We start from the raw sequence: 21,380 nt of genomic DNA, 5'->3' as shown, positions 1-21,380 counted from the left end.
ATGTCCTACTTATTTCCCTTATCAAATATTTGACATTTATCAATATGATTGTGAATCTATGGTATAACCAAATGTTATGAACATTTAGGATGATATTCCACATTCACACTCTTTGGTGTAGTTTGTTCCAAAGGAGTAGAACACTTTAATGCATATTTAGTAAACATTTAAAATGTGATTCAGTTCGTGTTTTTTGTCTTGTCTTAAAATTAATGATCCTGGAATATTTTTGATACATTAGGGATTAAAAGTGTAGGTGTGTATGTATTGAATGTGAAATTCTGACAAGTGTTTTAGGAAGTTTTTAATTAATTCCAGAATAAAGGATACTTTTTTGAATTTGGGCACCAATAAGCCACATATTTCTTTTTCTTTATATCATCCCACAGATCCAAGAGACTGGTTTAAATTCACGGCAGGTCACTGTTATCTTTGGAGATTTCTTAAGAGTCTCTGGTTTTCTTCTACATCCCCAAGCAAGTGTATGTTTTATTCCTGAATTATGTGATTTTTTTTAACCTCTTTATGTAATTATGACATTCATGTTAAATGTATGACCTGTACTCCGCTGCTGATTTTTTAACCTATTATAGTTATAATTTGACACAACATACCTAATTTTCCTTCTTACCACAAAAAATATATACTGGACATTTATTTGTACATAATCTCACTTGATAGACAGATAGCGTATTTGTCCCTTGGGGGAAATTTGGCTTTTTACAGAAGCTCTTTAAATAAATAAATTTGTAGGTAAATAAGTTTACATGCAAACTATGGTCTGAGCACACACCAGAAATACTAAAAAGATAGAAAATTAAAAGAAAGAAAACTTCTGACTTGACAGTCACAGTCACTGAGACGCATTATGCAGATGTATTGTCATTGGTACAAAGGAGCTGCAGTAGCCTTTCTTGACACACGTCTGCTGAATGGCTGAAAGTGCTCAGTGTTAGTGTGTGAAAGTGTGTCAGAGAGAGAATGTGTAGCATTGTTCATAATGGGACTCCATTTTTTTTTGTTACTTTCCTCTTTTGCTACTACCTCCAGGGGTTCCACTTCTCAAATGATTAAGCTGGTTTCTAAATCAAGGAGTACTGCTTGTCTGCTTAATCCTATACTCTCACATCGGTTTTAGTTTTGTTTCTCATCCCTAAGTTCACTTGTTCGTAAAATTATCAAATTATCACTTCATTTCTGGCATTGTCCCATCTAATTTCAAGACTGCCTTGCAGTTCTCAAAAAGTCTGTACTCGATTGTGAAGATTTCAAAAATCTCCATTTTCTTGCCTAGCTTTTTGAACTCTTGGATGGTTGCCATAGTCCATCATAAAAGACTTTTAATGATCTCAACAGAGAGTTCCAGTCTGGAATTTGTGCAAAACCTAGCACTGATCTGCCTTAGTAATGACACTGAAGTATCTATTATTAACTGCTGATTATGGTTACTGTATTTAAATATCCTTCTTGACTTAACATTTGCTTCAGCATTCTTTTGAAACGAATAGAGACACTCTTGGATGTTTCTGCAGTAGCTCTTGCCTTGTTTCATTTGTATCTGTCATTTAGGCAACAGTTTGTCTTCATTGATGCTGGTTCTATCCCACCACAGGGTTTGATGGCGGGACGGTTATTCTTGATCATTCATATATTCCTTCTTTGGTAAGTTATTTGCAGTTATGGATTTAAATTTCATTGCTACTCAGATAACGCACAAATCTATATTCATACCAATCCTTGTAGTATTGATTGTGATTTGTTGTTTAAGTGAAATCAATGCTTGCATGACAACTAATATTTTAATTCTTAGTTGTGAAAATCTAAGTTTCTCTTAATTTCCGGACATTTTAGACAAACCAGCTTTACTATAGTTCCCTCTGAAGAAGTGAGAAATCTTGCTTTTTTTTTGTAGATTCCACTCTTTCTTTTGGTTCCCACATAAAGAAGATCACTAAGACAGCCTTCTTGCATTTAAAGGACATTTCCAGAATCCGCTCTTTCTTGACTTACTGGTCTTCTGAGACACTTAGCAATCCTTTTGTTAATCTTGCTTGAACTACTTTAATGCTGTTCTGTTTGGAGTTTTATCCCAGGGACATTGGAAACTGTAGTACATACGGAACATAGCTGCCTTATTCTTACTCAAAACCAAACATTTGCAACATTCCCGATCTCTCCTTTACTTATCTTTATGGTCTCAGTTATATGTGCCATCTTGTTTGTTGCAGTCTTCAAAGTGCCATCTTCTAGAATCTGATCCATAAGGGACAGAGTATTTAAAAATTTAGAACTATTGCAATCCTAAGGGATCAAACCTGAGGACCCCCTGCACTTCAGTGAATTAATTTACGCCGTGTAAACAATGATGTTGGCCAGTTTAGTTATAGAAGACCTTTACATTAGCTAATCACTTTGTGTATCTTGTCCACTGAGGAGCTGAGAGTGCAAGGACAAGCATTTCATAGTTGATAACGGAAGAGCTGGAGTCTATGCTAAAGGCAAACCTGATCTCAGTTACAATATTGTTGTTTGTCTTACCACCCAGTTAAATCACCACTATCAAATGCAGAAACACTTGTGATTATTTAACTTTGCATTTCATTTTCACACCTGCAATATGTTGGAGCATTCTAGACCTTGTGGAAGACTGCCGGCTTCCGAGGCCGGTCCGCACCCCCAGGCCGACAGGAGGAGCTCTCCAGACAGCGGGATCGTGCTCCGAGGTCCAGCAGGGCCTTATGGACTCTGTGGTGTTTATTCACAGCCCTGCTGGATACCTTGGGCGCCACCAGGAGTCGCTGTGGGGGGACTTATGGGCTCTGTTGTGCCTTATGACCCGGGAGTACGTCACGGTCACGTGACAGGAAGGTATGGCGTGCTCCCGGGTTGAAGTAATGGACTGATTGCCCTGACCCGGAAGGAATAGGGAACTGTGGACTGCTGGGACAGGAACACCTCCGGGTCAGGGGCTATAAAAGGACGCTGCCTCAGTCCAGACACTGAGCTGTGCTGGGTGGGAGAGGAGCAAAGTGTCTGGGCGAGGAGGAGAGGTTATTGTGTGGATAGTGTTTATTAGAGTGTGTTTATTTGTAGTGTGGAAGGTGCTTGGTGCACTGTGGGAAAAATAAAAAGGTCTTGGACTGTTACCTGGTGTCAGGAGTCGTACCTGAGGGTTCGAGGGTGCACTACTGCCCCCTACTGCCACAACCTGAGTGTGATTTTTAAAAACTTTCCCATCAGTCGATGCCCTATCATTATAATACATTTTCAATTGATCTAAAAGCAAGAGCCATTTGATGAGTTGCCTTTGCACATTCTTTTCCAACTAGGAAATCATTTGCTGTTTAGCTCCTTCAGACCATCATGATCATTGCATTCAGTATGTATATCCAATCTAATGACAGCCAGACACAAGAGGGTTGTATCAACAGTGGAAATAAAAGCTGTTCAAACACAACTGAACAGCAAATTAACAGACATCTAAATAAATCAAGCTGATTTTCACTCATGCTTGCAGTTTAAGATGGCAAACTGGCAGTGTGGGTTAATGCAAGGGTCAATAAATCCTTGCAGATATTATTTTCTCAAGCTCCTTTTTTCGTTAAAAGGTTGCAGGAAGCCTTGTATACATTATGTAGAATCAAATCTAAATTGAAGAAGAGTGAATTCCATTCAAAATGTTGTGTACATGATGGAAAGCTTGTCTTTATTATTTTTTTTTCTTAAGATCTCAATAACACAGTCTCTAATTGGTCAATAGCTCTTCTTTTTTACTTATAACTTCATTTCCATTTGTTATCAGAAAATGCTAGAAAATGTAAAATCACTGTCAATCCTTGTATTAGGTATACGTTTGGATTGTTTCTCAGGTGGACCAAGTGAATGTACCAAAACATAGTATTACAATGATTTAGGGTGTACAGTAGATCCAATAGTTACTGCCCCTGATGCATGGAGTCTGCTTGCAGAACCGGTGTGTTCACATCATCTGAAACAAGTGAGATGTGTTCATGCTGTAATTCATATGCCAATGTGTTTCCTGGCTTCACATGAAGTCCAAATTCAGTATTGCACACACAGCAAGAATCAGCCATGAACTGTAATCTATAACAGGGCATTTTCACTCATAATCCTTAATTTACAGTTGCCAGTAAACCAAGAACATATTTCTGTAGTATTCTCATATTAAATGAAGCTAGGCAGCACCTTGTGCTGCAAATATTAAGAAATACTAGAAAATAGTAAATAGTTTGTATCATTCTTTGGATTAAACAATTCTAAGTATAATGTCCCATCCATTTACTTAATCTGCTTAATCCAAATTTAGGATTATGGAAAGCCATAGCCTATCCTAGCAGCTCTGGGTTCACAGCAAAAATCATCATGGGACAAAACACACTCACTGATGTACTAACACCAGGAAAGTGTTCAGTTGTTAATTTTTCTATGATGCAGGCCTTGGGGTTGCTGGAGGAAAACTTAAGCACAGAATGAAAAGTCTTACACATGGAGAAAAACACAATCCCAAACAGACAGTGACCAGCTCAGACACTTTCAAACACACAACCATTTGCAGCACTAACCAAGTGGGACAGCCTTTCAACCACTAAAGCAAAAATAATTCATGTCCAAAATAATAATAAAAGCTTTACAGCAATAATATACTATTTATAAACCATCACTAACCCTTTGTTTATTTTTTCTGTATCTGGATGTGGTACTTAGTGCCACTGCTCTACTGCCAAGCTGTTCTCCTGCCCATGGAAACCATCGGATGAGCAGGTTCTTTCTTCAGATTGACCCAGCATGGACTACTACGGAATGTAGGAGAGGGGGTGGGAGGCTAGCTGGCTCCAAAGATGCTGCTGACTGGAATCTTTGTTTTTCTCTTCTTCGTTGTCAACTGTCCTTACTGAAATAAATTAACTAATGGGCAGATAATGCTGGTTTCCATTTATATTAATCAATTTCTACATTCTGTTCTATGTGTTCTAGCAAACCTGTATCTTTACACGTACTAATTCTGTATTTAGTAATTTGTAAGATCTATTCTAGTGTTTTACCTGAGAAGTAGTTACAGTGCTCTGCACCTGCACTCAGTGAAGACAACTATACAAAAATAAACTGAACTGAATTTCGCATGATGTAGAGGTGCTTTGAATAATTATTATAACTTCTAAACCAGCTCTACACAGAACAGCAGCCTAAACAGGGTCATTATAAAGTCTTTATGCAGTTTGAAATTGTCATAACCTCAGTTGTATGCATAATAAAATCAATCTGTAAAGAGCACTGTGAAGCGAAGTTTGCATTAATTATTTTAGCAAACTGTTTCCTGTGGCTCGTCGAGCTAAAATTGATCATGTCCAAAGAAAATTTAGAACCCATTACAAGAAATATGCACCACACAACTAAACCATATTCTTAAATGAATTGCAGAGTATTATATCTAATGTGATTCAGGGTATTTCTGAAGAGTGCACGCAAAACGTATTTGTAGAATTTCAGATTCACATCATGGTTTGTATATGTGACTGATGGTGGACATGTTCATAATGAACAATCTCAAGAGTTCATCTTGTAAAAAGGTAATGTATTCTTTCACTTACCCTTTTTACAGATTTGCTTTATCATGCATAGAACTGATGTTATGATTATTTAGAACTGCATAAGAACTTTTTAATGACTTTGAATTTTTAAAGGGAATGCTGCGCAAGCAGTTGTCTCGGGCACCAGGACAAGTGAAACCCATCACAAAATAAAGGTGTACAGTGAAAACAAAGAACAAGCTTTTAGAAGAATCCATCATCTTGAGGTCGACTGCACCTTCAAATTCGTTGTTCCTTTGTAAAAGTGACAATGGCAATAAAGATCTATCTATCTATCTATCTATCTATCTATCTATCTATCTATCTATCTATCTATATCGGAAATACTCATATCAATGGCTGTCAGTCACATGAGATGAACTGTAAGATATTAGTGGCATGCCTGATTTACACACAAACATTAGCTTTCATGTATGTGGCAAAGACATATGATTCACACTCAGATTTCAGCTTTGCCCTGTATAGACACCTAATGGTGCTATTAAATGTGACGTCTCCAAAAACAACCTTCCTCAGCTACTTATGGTCAAGTATTACACAGGTCCTTCTGAATGGTTTAGTAAAATTGAGATTAACTACCATATTTCTCTCACAGTGGAGTTTGTTGCCACTGAAGCAAGTATAGGTAAACCTCTAACTGTCATTATTATGTCATGCTTTAGTTATGTTAACAGAAACTGTACAGGTTTGGAATTTTTAAAAATGAGAGAGTTAAGTGGCCAAGTATTAGAATGAAGTCTACAAATGACACAGATCCTGCTTTACTCCACCAAGCTAACAAAAGTCCTCACACCAGAATGTATGCTTCTAGTGACCTGCCATTTTTACCATTCCCCTCCCAAGAGCCAAAATATATTTATTTATAAAAGTAAAGCAATACATATGAAACAATCTGCTGAAGCAAATTATTCCACAACACATTTTTAGTTTGGGGTATATGATCATTCAGTTAATTAATTATCAGTTTTATCTTCAGCACTACTTGTAAATAATTAAAACAATCGACAAGATGGCAACCAAGGGACACCAACTTAAATGTAGGTTGAGCAAGGGATCTCTGCTTGACTTTCTTGCCAGGGTGCCAGAAATATGAAGAAGAGCTATACAGTTTATGAATAATGTTCACAAATCAGTAACAGTCTATATTAACACTTTCACTTTCTCTGTTATGGTACTGATGTGACCATAGACTTGCTTTCACAAACCACCCAAGCATGCTTGTTGCAAAAAATAAAATAATATAATTCATTTAGAAAATAATGATAAGATGGATATATGCAATGATAGATTGATACAGTGGTGTGAAAAACTATTTGTCCCCTTCCTGATTTCTTATTCTTTTGCATGTTTGTCACACAAAATGTTTCTGATCATCAAACACATTTAACCATTAGTCAAATATAACACAAATAAACACAAAATGCAGTTTTTAAATGATGGTTTTTATTATTTAGGGAGAAAAAATCCAAACCTACATGGCCCTGTGTGAAAAAGTAATTGCCCCCTTGTTAAAAAATGACCTAACTGTGGTGTATCACACCTGAGTTCAATTACCGTAGCCACCCCCAGGCCTGATTACTGCCACACCTGTTTCAATCAAGAAATCACTTAAATAGGAGCTGCCTGACACAGAGAAGTAGACCAAAAGCACCTCAAAAGCTAGACATCATGCCAAGATCCAAAGAAATTCAGGAACAAATGACAACAGAAGTAATTGAGATCTATCAGTCTGGTAAAGGTTATAAAGCCATTTCTAAAGCTTTGGGACTCCAGCGAACCACAGTGAGAGCCATTATCCACAAATGACAAAAACATGGAACAGTGGTGAACCTTCCCAGGAGTGGCCGGCCGACCAAAATTACCCCAAGAGTGCAGAGACGACTCATCCGAGAGGTCACAAAAGACCCCAGGACAACGTCTAAAGAACTGCAGGCCTCACTTGCCTCAATTAAGGTCAGTGTTCACGACTCCACCATAAGAAAGAGACTGGGCAAAAACGGCCTGCATGGCAGATTTCCAAGACGCAAACCACTGTTAAATAAAAAGAACATTAGGGCTCGTCTCAATTTTGCTAAGAAACATCTCAATGATTGCCAAGACTTTTGGGAAAATACCTTGTGGACTGATGAGACAAAAGTTGAACTTTTGGAAGGCAAATGTCCGTTACATCTGGCGTAAAAGGAACACAGCATTTCAGAAAAGAACATCATACCAACAGTAAAATATGGTGGTGGTAGTGTGATGGTCTGGGGTTGTTTTGCTGCTTCAGGACCTGGAAGGCTTGCTATGATAGATGGAACCATGAATTCTACTGTCTACCAAAAAATCCTGAAGGAGAAGGTCCGGCCATCTGTTCGTCAACTCAAGCTGAAGCGATCTTGGGTGCTGCAACAGGACAATGACCCAAAACACACCAGCAAATCCACCTCTGAATGGCTGAAGAAAAACAAAATGAAGACTTTGGAGTGGCCTAGTCAAAGTCCTGACCTGAATCCAATTGAGATGCTATGGCATGACCTTAAAAAGGCGGTTCATGCTAGAAAACCCTCAAATAAAGCTGAATTACAACAATTCTGCAAAGATGAGTGGGCCAAAATTCCTCCAGAGCGCTGTAAAAGACTCATTGCAAGTTATCGCAAGCGCTTGATTGCAGTTATTGCTACTAAGGGTGGCCCAACCAGTTATTAGGTTCAGGGGGCAATTACTTTTTCACACAGGGCCATGTAGGTTTGGATTTTTTTCTCCTAAATAATAAAAACCATCATTTAAAAACTGCATGTTGTGTTTACTTGTGTTATATTTGACTAATGGTTAAATGTGTTTGATGATCAGAAACATTTTGTGTGACAAACATGCAAAAGAATAAGAAATCAGGAAGGGGGTAAATAGTTTTTCACACCACTGTAGATAGATAGATAGATAGATAGATAGATAGATAGATAGATAGATAGATAATACAACACAAAACATAACACTATGTAAGCTTAGTTGACTTTTTCTCTCTTAAAGAAAAAGGCACATAACTAATGAATTACAATTAATGCATTTAAGATAGATAATTTCTTTAACTAGCTATTAACCTCCTCAGGTTTGTGCTGTGTTGTTCATTGGCAGGTCACTAGTAGCGTTCAGCCAGTCCCAACTGGATTACGAACCCCAACACACTGAGTTCTGTGTGTGTGTGTGTGTGTGTGTGTGAGTGTGTGTGAGAAAGAGAGATGCTGTTCTGCTTTTACCTACTAGATTTAGGATGGGAATCTAATCTAATAGCCAGAACTTATCCTTCACAAGATTATTACCTACCAGTTACAGCGACACCACAACCATAATATATTTGCTGGCTTTGTCCTCTTTATTGAATTACAAGTAATAGATACTGGAATCAAAGTAAGTGTGCTTATGGTTTGAGGTAAGTGATGTTTTTTTCCCTTTCCTAGTCAGCTTTCTCCAGATACAGGGTAGAATCTTCAACATGCTTACTTTTTCAGTTTCTCTTTAAAGTTTTTACACTTACAGTATACAGTATTTGGTTGTTAACAACATTATGCCTGGTGATCAGTCAGTCCCATCATTTAGCAAGGTGAATGTCTGGCCTTTTGTGTGTGGTTTTCTTCAACTTAGGCACTTGCTATTTTAGAAAGGTTTTGACAAATAGTACACCTGCTCCAGTTCCTGTTATAGGTGGAATTCCATTTTTTTTCAGTCAAGATCCCAGTTCCCCTTTGGGAGAGGATGGAATTGTTCCAACTTCATTATGCCCACACCCTAAGCATTTGGGTCTCTGCTATACAAAAGAAGTTACAGCCAGATTGAGTACTAAGCTTGATGGAGAAAAAAATGAGCCAGGGTCTGACAATGACTTTTAAAGGAAGGAATCTTGCCATTGGTTTCTTAGGTACACAAAATCCCATTCTTTTAGGTTGATCTTTGGTGCAAAGTTCTGTCCCTTAGGGTTCTCAGTCCTTGAATTACGAGCCTTTGTTTGAACTTGAGTATCCAGCTCATACCATTGAGAGCTATTGCTGAGTGTTACCTGGTCTGTGATCAATTATTTTATCAAATATGTCTACATTCTGCAGAGGGGGATCGTCAGACAAACTGAGACTTTTTAGCTGGAATTAAGAGTGTCTGGCTCTGGCTGTTAAGCCAGGACCTGTGTTCAAGCCATAGCAAAAGAATGGATAATGTCAGTCAGTCCTACAAAATGATGGGAAATGGTAATTCTGGGGCAGAGCACCAGTCCATCACAGGGAACATTCACAAACACACCCACTCTTGCCCACACTGCACCATTTGTAGTCACAAATAAACCTGTACTTGTTTTGGGATATGAAAAGAAAAGCCATGCAGATGAGGGGAGAAAGCACAGATGCTGTGTAGATCGTTGTTTGAATCCTGGCACAATTTTGTCTCCTTGACCTGTAAGAGAGCAGTGCTAGACACTGCAAAGAGAAAAACTATATTGCAAATGTGTTTTGGTAAACTCACAGAATATTACAATATTGTGAAAATGTTCAATATTGTAGACTCATGGTGTCACACTCCACTCAGCTAATTGAACCACAACACCTACAAAGGTGTCCTGAGCCTTTAAATGGTCTCTCAGTCTGGTTCAGTAGGCCACACATCATGGGGAAGACTGCTGACTTGACAATTGTACATAAGAGTGCTGTATCCAAGCATATTAGTGAAAGGTTGAGTGGAAGGAAAAAATGTGGCAGAAAAAGGTGCACAAGCAACAGGGATAAACGCAGCCTTGAGAGGATTGTGAAGCAAAGCCCATTCAAAATACCGTGTCTGCAGTCCTAACAGCACTAACAGAATTTCAAAAGATTTCTGGTCTCAGAATTAATTTGAACAAAAGTGTGCTCTTCCCAGTGAATTCTCAACCACTCAATATTAGATTGGACTCCTTCCCTTTTATCATTGCAGTTTAAATACCTAGGGGTAAACACCACAAGTAAACACAAAGCCCTTTATCAACAAACATTTCCTGTCTGCATAGAAATGTGAAGTAAGACTTGCATAGATGGTCTACCTTCCATCTCACTTTAGCTGGAACAATTAACATTGTTAAGATGAATGTCCTTCCTAAGCTTCTCTTTCTATTTCAAAACATTCCAATATACATCAATATATCATTTTTTAAGAAATTAGATTCAACCATAACCTCATTTATTTGGAATTCAAAATATTCACGTATCCAAAGGACAGCCCTACAAAGACCTAAGGATAAAGGTGGCATGGCTTTACCTAAATTAAAATTTTATTACTGAGCAGCAAATATACAAGCTATAAAAACCTGGACATGGACACAAATAGATGAACAGACACAGGCTTGGTCGGCAATAGATATAAAACCCTGTAGTAAGTCTTTATATTCTTTGCGTTGTACCCCAATAAGTGCAACTCATTGTCAACATACTAACAACCCAATAGTGCTTCACTCGCTCAGTATATGGAATCAATGCAAGACGTATTTTAAGAAAGAGAAGCTTTTATCTGTGACACCAATGCATGAGAACCACCTTTTTCCACCCTCTCAAACGTATGCAGTTTTTAAAATTTGGAAAACATTCAGGATTAAATCACATTATGAGATCTGTATATAGACAAAGTCTTTGCATCCTACGAACAATTACACTCTAAATTTAACTTTCCAGCAACACATTTCTTTCATTACCTTCAAATTAGAAACTTTGTCAAAGAAAACCTACCCAATTTTCCTCACCTCCCACCTACCTCTATTCCAGAAGAAATATTGATCAGTCTTGAGGACTCAGACAGCAATTCTGCAATATATAAAACCATTTTACAGTCCTTCCCTTTCAAAGGTCCAAGAGGACAGTGAAAAAAGGATCTGTCACTCAACATCTCAGAAAAGGAGTGGAAGGCAGCAATGCAGAGAATTCACTCGATCTCCATATGCACAAAGCATACAATTATTCAACTTAAAATTATATATCGAGCGCATCTGTCTTGTTTAAAATAGTCCAAAATGTTTCGAGGGCAAGATCCAACCTGTGAACATTGCAATCAAATTCCAGCCTCTTTGAGCCACATGTTTTGGGCCTGCACCAAATTAACATCATTCTGGACGAAAACCTTTAAATGCCTATCAGACAGCCTTGGTGTCACAATCCCTCCTAACCCACTAACAGCTGTGTTTGGTGTTCTTCCAGATGGGTTTAAAGTGGAGAAGGACAAACAAACTGTGATTGCATTTACTACACTATTGGCACGCAGACTTATCTTGCTCAACTGGAAGAATTCTTTCTTTCTCATGGGTGGGGATCGATTTGTTTCGAACCCAGTTTTGTTAAACTTGACTTGCTTGTATGGAATGTTGTTTGATTTTAATAAAATTAATAAAATGTTAAAAAAAAAAATCAAATTTGCATCATAAAGTGAAAAAGTCTTAAAAGTTGACAGATTTTTAAAGCACTTCCTATTATCTATCTATCTATCTATCTATCTATCTATCTATCTATCTATCTATCTATCTATCTTCACTCTTTGTCTCTCTACATTTAATAAATACACTGTGTAATATCATCCACCTCCATATGAATAGTGAGGACTGGACCCAAGCTTAGCAATTGATTTCCACTTAGCATATAGTGTTACTCTGTGGTGTGCTGGCACCCTGCCTGGGGTTTGTTTCCTGCCTTGCACCCTGTGTTGGCTGGGATTGGCTCCAGCAGACCCCCGTGACCCTGTAGTTAGGATATAGCAGGTTGGATAATGAATGGATGGATATAGTGTTACAAATTCTCATACTGAAAGCATAATAATTAATTAAACAAATAAATATAAATACCTACATTAATACACTAAATACAGGCACAGGACATTTATGAAGGTTTTTTAATGCAAAGTTAATATGCTCAGCATCCTCAGTTTACAGAACAAATGGCAGTGAAATGGTAGTTTACTTGCCAGTTTTCACAATGCAAATAATAGATCACTCCAGCCCCAAAAGAAAGTTTGAAAAAGTCAAACAATGTTAACTGTCTGTGAGATTTAGAGTTATTTCAAATACAGTTCCATGCTCATTGGTGCAGTGTTTACCATTTTTTGTTTTTTTTTTTTTGTTTTTTTGTCTGGTGTTTAAACCCTCTTCTTCCCATATCTGCATAGGCTGTCTTTGAAGTTCTGAGATAGGTAATTGGTAATTCCATACATCCTGCTGTGGACTAGCCTAGTTCAGTGCTGATTTCTGCCCTGCTCCTAGGTGCTGGCCTCCTGCTTCTTTGGAAACCAGTACTGGAGTGTGTACTGTTATTAGAGGTGTTGGTATAAAAAAAGCAGAGTGTCCAAGGAAGATGCATGGTTTATCCCCATATCTTACAGAGCTGCAAAGACATGGATCACCATTGTCAAACATATAAATTTTTTGTAATGAAGAAGGAAAACTGTAAAATAAAATGTGAACTTGCTCTTTAAATATGTCTCTGTGAACTTTGCAAGTTAGTTCAAGTGAGACATGGTGAATATAATTGCTTTTTGAAGAGCAAACACTCTCAAGTGCAACAGCACTTCACTTAGTAAATATAACAGAAAGGAAGAAAAAGCAACCTCCTGCCCCTTCTTGGTAATCATTTCTGTTGCTTTTCTCCTGATACAACTACTCTATGTTTTTGTCCTAAATTCCACCTCAGGAACATGGATTAAAACTGTTAAGTGAAGGGCTCTTTGTGTTTATGGTGGTTTACACTTGTGAGAAGGTAAAATGGATTTGGTAGCAAAGGCTATCAGGTAGATGGGGAAGACAATCACATGGTCTGTTACATAACTGGGGGAGACGCAGTAGATAGGAAAGTTCCTTTTTTGTAAGGTTTAGTGGAGAAGGCTTATATTGAATTGGGATAATTTTATGTAGTAGCTTTATACAAAGGATACTAAATGATTTGCTCCTTAATAAGAAGAATGGATTGGAAACAGGGAATTATTAACTTTACTTATTGTTTTCCTTGATTTACTCTCTGAAGCAGTGCTTTCGTTGCATACATTTCCTCTGGATTTGGCTGAACATGTACATTTGTTTAGGGGAAGTTTTACAAGTTGTTTTCGTGTCTATCTGTATTGTATTTTCTATCCTTAATTACTGTAATTTCTTTGCTCTTTTAAAGTCGATTTTATCCAAGAGTGGCAGCTCTACTAGGCAGTGTTTCCATTTTCTTTTTGGTCTGATCACAGTTTAACAGTAGTGTGGTCTTATGTACACTATTGTCAAATGTCACTTACATTATTTATTTATTACTTTGGTAATCATTTGATGGAAAAGAACAACTTTGTGTATGTGATGCATGGATTGTTTGGTTATAAAAATGGGTGCCAGTGGACTTGCGTTTGAGACTGTTGTGTTTGTAGATTGCCCAGGAAGGATGTTGGTGTTTCATACTGTATTAATTGTTCGTTTTACTCTTATTTGTATTTCCTGTAAGTGTTCAAGTTGGAGTTCTTACTTCTGTTAAGCAATGCTTCCATAGGTGTTCCACTCATAAACCACAATACGATATTTGTTGTGTTTATTTTATTTGCCTCTCTGAATTGCAAACAATAATGAATTGTTTTGATCTATTGCTGTCTATTTAAAATGACTAAAGCAGAAATCGCCACAGTCTATTTTCAATGCAGTCTCATTAACTACATACATCTGATTTAGACAGCAAATAAGATTACAATACATCATTACAATTTTATGTTTGCATACATGCTGATAATAAAATCAAAACTATATTTGCAAAAAATGCTTAAGTGTCATAACTTTTTTTTTATATGTAATTTTTATAGTTCCTCAATATAGGTCTTTGTTTAGTCCATAAATGTTTCAGTGAGTCACTAATTTCAAATAACAGATAAATCACATCTATTTATGGCAACATATAGAACAGATATATATTAACTCATGTGCAGCTGGCCAGGCATTGGTAAAATCCCAAGAACACAGAACCAAATACTTAAAGCAATATAGTTCTAGTATATGCCGTTAGAGAACTTCCACACTGTTCATTTGAGCTAAATAATATACGTATCATGAAATAAATCAGCAAAAAGTCAGGCCAGCTTTATATAATGTAAGAACAAAGCAGTCCCCACCACTTCACTTTGCACTAGCAATGCATTGAGCTGCAAGACAACACACTACTAGAAATTAACGATTAGTCACATGCGAGCTAATATTAAAAAATGAAATCTGAAATGCTAGCACTTTTCTGCCAGGAGATGAGTGTTTGAAACTTTGCATACAGTATATGCCATATATGTACAAATCGTTTTCCTAAATTACATTTTTTGTTTACCTAATTCACTAAATATGGATCACATTTAATTAATCACTTAGCTTTCTGAACACCCACTTCAATAACTGCTTGCTAAGAAATTAAGTAAAAAATTGCAGAGTGTTTTACACATTGAAGACTGTTAATGCTCTTGAACTTACCATCAAGATTCCATTTTATTAAGTAAATATGTTTCTCCTGTGACCTGGGGTACCTCCTCTTTTGTGTGTATTTTAAAAGGTGACTAAAGAAAGCTGTCATCATAAAGAGCATCTGACTTTAAAAAGTACTGCTCCTTTCCCTCTTGATGATGAGATTCAAAGATGAGGATTACAAACAATGGGGCAGGTTACAGTTCATAGTATCCCATGAGCACCTCCACCTGCCTACATCAAAGAGAATGTTGGAGATTTCAGCCAAACCACAGGTGGAGTGGAAAACTGATCTTTGATGGTCCTAGGTCTGCTGCACTGTGAGGCTGGTTTGGTGGCAAGGGAGACAAAGGAGAGGCAGCGTGTATGAGGTGCAAATAACAGAGTATAAAGATTGTGATTTGGAAAATTTGAAGTATAACAGGAAACTCCAAAGAAGTGGTGGGAATGTTGAACAAAAAGACAGTAGATGTGTGCTTCACACAGGATACGAGATAGAACAGAAAAGATGGCAACGGAGCAGTGATGGCAGTCTTGGGGTTCATGAAGTTATGTCAGAAAAATGGACAAACAAAATGGTGGAGGTGAAGAGTATTAGTGAAAGTGTTATAATTGTTAAGATGATTGTAGGTAAATCGCTTATATGGCCGTAGCATGTGCCGTGCAGGTTTGCAGAACTGATGAAGAGAAAGATTGATAGAGATGATGTGTGAGGTACCTTAGGGTGTGGTGATTGTAGTGAGTAGTGGCTTCTATGGGCAAGATATTCTGGGAGCTGTCAAGTATTCCAGCTACTAAAGAAGCTTCTCTTGTCTTGAAGGGAAAAGTTCATGAAAGCTGCATCAGGAGGAGTATGGTCAATGGGGCCATTGAAGAAACAGCAAAAAGCAAAACTGGAGAGAAAAGAGATGAGAATGATTAGATGGATGTGTTTTACCTTTCACACACTTAAATATGGAAAATATTATGTGAATTTGTTTTGCTTCGAGTTCTCAGTAGATTTTAGGTATCTCTGAACATGATTTAACCACATTCAGAGTGATGATGTCTGTGTGTGTCTCTGTCTCTGTGGACAGAGCAATTCATAAATGGCTCAGTTCAATGAAACTTGGTGCAGTTCTTGGCACTGCACACAGTTAGAAGCCTTCTGAAATTACTATATCAGATTATTTTTCTCTACAGAGATAATAATTTTGCATTTTGTGCAATTTGTACTCAAACTGCAACACAACTGAAATAGAGACTATATTTTTCAACAGGACATCATTATTTCATTCCATTAAATGGAATAAAATACAGTAGTGTTGTACTTTTTGATAGTATTAGGAATAAAGGTGCCAGAGTGGTTTTTCAGAGCGATGCCATACGGCAACAATTTTTGGTGCCCAATAGACACATTGACATGAAGGACCCAAAAAGGACCTTTATTTATTTTGATCCGTAACATGCGCCATACAGTAAATAACCATGAACAGATGGTAACAGATTAGTGAAATATCAATATGTTCATGATGTTAAAGGGACTCTTGCTGCATACAAAAACACAAGTTAAGTTCAGGTTTTCTTAATATGTTAGTCTCCTGCTAGGTAGCCAACCATAAATTAAAGACTTCAGCTTTTTTCAACGTATTAAAAAGCACAAAGAACCAACTTGATATGCAAAAAAAAACCTTCCCTGAACTAAATGGTGGTTTGTCAAGCAATACTCTATGAGGAACCACACAACCCAGTGAAGAACCATAAAATGCCATTAAAGAACAATTATTTTTACAAGTGTATACCATCATGGGGTATAATCATTTTGTGGACACATCAAATTTCTTTTGAAATTATGCTCACAAAAGTCTACCATCCTCAAGAGACATTAATGCTTATTTACCAAAATTGGTCTGGCTCAGAATCCAAGGTTTATATCAAAGGCTGGTCACCATCTGATTGTTCTCCTGGTGGTTTTATGGTCTTTTTCTCAGGTTTTGCTCCCAATCATAAACATGTCATCTTAATTAGCATTTCTCAATTGGTGCATATAACGTAATGTGTGTATGAATGGGCCTGCAAGGGGCTAGCTCTCTGCCCAGCGTTGTTTCCTGCCTTGTAACAATGCTGTCAGGGAAGGCTCGCTTTATGACCCTAAACTAGATTAAGCAGGTTTCATAACAAATGGGTGATTTTTAAAATGGATTTACTTGGTGAGGTCTACTTGCCATGTGAGTTTACAGGTAAAATACGTAACACAGTTAGGTTTATGCCAGGTTCACATACATATCATAATGTGAAGTCTTTTTGTTTCCTTACCCTTGGCAGACTGTGCCTTAATAATCCATGTTTTGCTCAGGAGGTTCAACATCTGTAAGCTTTGTCTAATAAATAATGCACCAGAGTTACTAGCAGGTTATTTAAAGTTTTTAATATACATTCTTTTTCCTTCAGATTCAGTCAGCTATGTCCATTTTTTAATCTTATCTTCTTATACCAACAGTAAAAATTAACAATTTCGGAAGATGCCTAACGGGAGCTGCAGGTCAAGTGTTGCAGCATTAGTTTCTCTTTCTCCATAACAGTATGGGCTTGTTTTACCATTGATCTTTAGATTGCCGGAGACTTTTTTTATTATTCTTGCCGACCACTACCAAGCCCCAAATTGTAACACACTCCATGGAATAATGAAAATTAGGAAAGAGAAAAACTATTTAAATTACATTGGTTTGACAAAAAAAAAATGTAGCATACAACTAATTACAAGAAAAAAAGACTTATTGTAATGACATAAAAAACAATAAAGAATAAAAACTGCAAATTAAAAATATGTTCAATGTTCATGAATTTGGCAGACGTTAGTAGACACATAGATTCCGCATTGAAATTCAAATCTGAGAGTCATAAATCTTCAGGGCCAGACTCTGGCAAACGTACATTGAGTGCCCCATTGTCTGGCAAAAATAGTCTATCAACAAGTCATAGTTGCCTACTCTGAAGCAACTGAAAGAATGCGTTTCTCAGTGAAGAAGATGACAGTTGACCATTCTGTTTTATTTCGACTGCACTCGATAACTTGTTTGCTCAAGTAGTCTGGTGACGAGGGACGGGACTGTTGAGAAATCAAAGGACCCTGCTCCACACCTTGGCCGTTAGTCTGATGGCAGTAATGAGTCATTTCTCAGGCGGAGGACTGACAGCTTATTTGCTTGAGCGCTAAAGCCAGGAATCGCATTTCAGAAAAGAAGGAAGAAATTATAATTCTGTGCTCGTGTGGGTGGGAGGCAGTGGGTATTTGTAACAGGAAGTTTTCCGCTTCTAAGTTTGCCCGAGGCTTCTGCGATGCTTGGCGCTATTGTGGCTCCCTCAATTGAATCAATAAACTTACCGTCGCTGGGAGCTTCGTTAGTCAGCTGTCAAAATCGGGCGACACTGTGACATACGATGTTTGTCCCGCAGTTGACTAGAATGTGAATGTGCAAAGAGAAACACCCAGAACTTAATAGCACCAAGACACGCAAGGTACCGTCCTATCAATGTCTCCGGCAGGTTGTTCAGGATGGGCAGGAAGCGCTGCGGTGTCAGTCTACAGTCAATGTTTGTCTTCGTTCTCCCTGTGCAAGCGAGGGTTTTCACTGTTTTCCTTGTATATCTCAAATATGCACACATTGTGATGACATCTATAACTGATTTGAGTTTGTCCGCTGGTGGGGTGACTCGCAACCATATTGCCAACACTACCCATAGACTAGACAGATAGTATAATAACTTAAGCGGGATCTGGAAATAGGCAGAAGATTATCTGGGAACCGTAAAAACCAAGGGTGAACTAAGCCTCTCGAGGGGTCAGCCTGGTGACATAAAAAAATCTGGAAACTGCGTGCTTTGTGCAGCATCTCGCATTGCCAAAGCATAGATAGATAGGTAACCATCGGAAAGACCATGTTCTATACACATTTACAAAGGCTAAAGGCTGTCTTCTGCATCCCCCAACAGTGTGCTGCAATCTCATAATGAGCCGTGCTAACTTTAGCGTTAATGTATGAGATCCGCAGCAACATTGTGCAACTACCAAAAGCCATTGATGTCTATTCCACGATCACCGGCTATCCGTAAAAACGTCGCTAATGATCCTTTTTATGAATTTGTATTAACAATCCATACATTACATCACGCGGTCAACGAAGTTCTTTTAATAAGGAAAACAAATGGTTCCTATTCTAAGTTAACGGAACAGACATGTATCAAGTGATGAAATTGTTAGGTTCCGTAACGAGAGACTAACGCTTTTGCTCATTGTTTGGTGCTTGTCTTGCCTCCAATCCTGAAGAAAGAATTTATGTTTAGTGTCATTATAGCCCACAAAAGTGGTGTGAAAAACAACAGGTACCCTCTGGTATACCACTCCCTGCGATATTTCTCAGTTGTGAAACCGGATTGGGTAACTTCAGTAAATAGAAGGTTACGCATATGGATTTTAAATATTTGAAAAGAATGCGAGAGAAAATGTTAACATGATTATTAAATATTTATTTCACTCAATGGACCGGAAAGCAAGAAATAAGTATCTGAAACTACGTCAGCCAGTCAAAATTCTTCGAAATCAGAATTGAAGGTGCCGGACCATCCTATGCTAAATGTATACCTCACGGCACCGAACAGAATTGACACGTATAGGCAGGCACGTTTCTGGGCGTATAATGTCAGCCGCAATCCTTTTGCATATATTTGTGCTAACATTTACGACCCAACTCTTTTCTAAACAATTCCAAAGTTTTTCCTTCCAGTTTGCCCATACCTCAGCATGGGATAGGTCTCCCATTAATTCCTTATATAATACACGGCTTGATTTATTACAAGAGTAACTGTTCTCTTAAATAACCGCTTCGCCTTTCTCTCTACCGCTGCCCCCAGTACAAACACCCCATTCTGAATCACAGCACCACGGAGACCGGGATACTGTAAAAGTAATACGGAACTGGTCTCGTGTACGTGCGTGGGCTCAGAAAGAAAGCGGGACCCGGTCCAGGTTTGGTTCCTGTATTGCACATCGGTACTTGTTCAATGCTGCCCGAAACAGGTCCTGGTTACTAGATCCGGAACTGAATTAACTGAAACTGAGAATGTTATTATAAGACAAAAAGCCTTAATTTGAATCTTATTTTATGTATTTAATTCTATATCGGATGAGAAGAAAATACACAATTTTGTACTGCGCAGCCTCTAAGCACAGTGAAGAGCTGGTACCTCTCGGGCGTCTTAAAGTAACATTCACGATCACTGTATATATTTGCCTTCATGTCTCTCGAGCTGTTCCTAATCTACACTTAATTATCGATTAAAAGATCATCATGCATTCTCCTCAAATTAAAAACACATTTTCCCCAAAGACGAAGTCGATTATTCACTCCTCTCACTGTTTGATGTCATTTGATTCCCTTTCTAAAACCTAATTACCGTTCTCACAGAGAGGATGCCCATGTGTATTCTCTGCAGTCCGAGCTTTGATCTAACTGTGTTTCCATGAAGCGGTGTGCATCTTTGTAGAAAGCACTTTTGTGTGTTCGCTGAGCTGCTTTGAACATTTTAGTGGACACTTAATGATGTAGCATACTGTCCGTCAACAGCAAGTCAACAGCCGCTGTTAATGGACCCTGAATTAAGCCGCGGTCGCTTCTCCCTCACTGTTAACCCTCAGCCCTACTTGAAAGTTATCGTCTCGCCGCCCATGCGTCCTCCGCTCTTACCTTCTCCATCGCCGGTGTACCAGTGCGCCCCTCGGTAGACCGCCTATGCTCTTCCCGCTTGTTCCCACTGGTAACGCGTTGCTCGCGCCTCGGCGTGTCAACACAGACTTTGCTCAGCGGCACTCATGTAGGCACCGGGGCGCGCGCAACCTGGCACGAGGCGGAGGGGGCGGGGCGCGATTATCTTCCAAACGTGTCCCGCCCGAGCGTGGTACTGAGCGCCTGTTGCTGGGGCATCTACCACCAACGTCTCACTTATAAGCGACCTCCTCTACTCCGGCGCGAGTTCCCACCCACTCACACGGGACCACTCCAGTCCATTATGTGCCTGCACTTAGTCAGTGCCGTCCTGTCCTTCACTTTGTATCTGTCCAGGCTTTTTAGATGTCTACTCCAACCTGTTCTATCCAGGTTGATTCTCCACACTAACTTCTAAACTGTCTACCATCAACCTTTGTCTACATGAATACCGTGTCCACCAAAAGGTTACCTCCTGTTAGCCAGGCTTTTTTCATTGCCCTCTACATGTCCACTGAGAAAGTGTGCTGTCCTGAACATTCATTCCTACTCAGCTCCAGGGTCTTACCATCACTAGTAAGATATATATCCATA

General features: G+C 38.4%; 1 protein-coding gene across 1 annotated transcript in view; it reads right to left on the bottom strand.

Annotated features, from left to right (window-relative positions):
• LOC120538620 (dynein heavy chain 3, axonemal-like) overlaps positions 1-20,958 on the bottom strand; it is a 155,956-nt gene extending 134,998 nt beyond the window's left edge. The window contains exon 1 of the mRNA XM_039768006.1: positions 20,769-20,958. Coding sequence (XP_039623940.1) covers positions 20,769-20,777 — 9 coding nt within the window. The 5' untranslated portion in view covers positions 20,778-20,958. The remainder of the gene's footprint in view (positions 1-20,768) is intronic.
• Between the last annotated feature and the right edge of the window lie 422 nt (positions 20,959-21,380).

This window comes from Polypterus senegalus, chromosome 11 (genome assembly GCF_016835505.1).
Source record: "Polypterus senegalus isolate Bchr_013 chromosome 11, ASM1683550v1, whole genome shotgun sequence".
Classification (NCBI taxonomy): domain Eukaryota; kingdom Metazoa; phylum Chordata; class Cladistia; order Polypteriformes; family Polypteridae; genus Polypterus; species Polypterus senegalus.
This window is presented reverse-complemented; position numbering and strand designations above follow the sequence as displayed.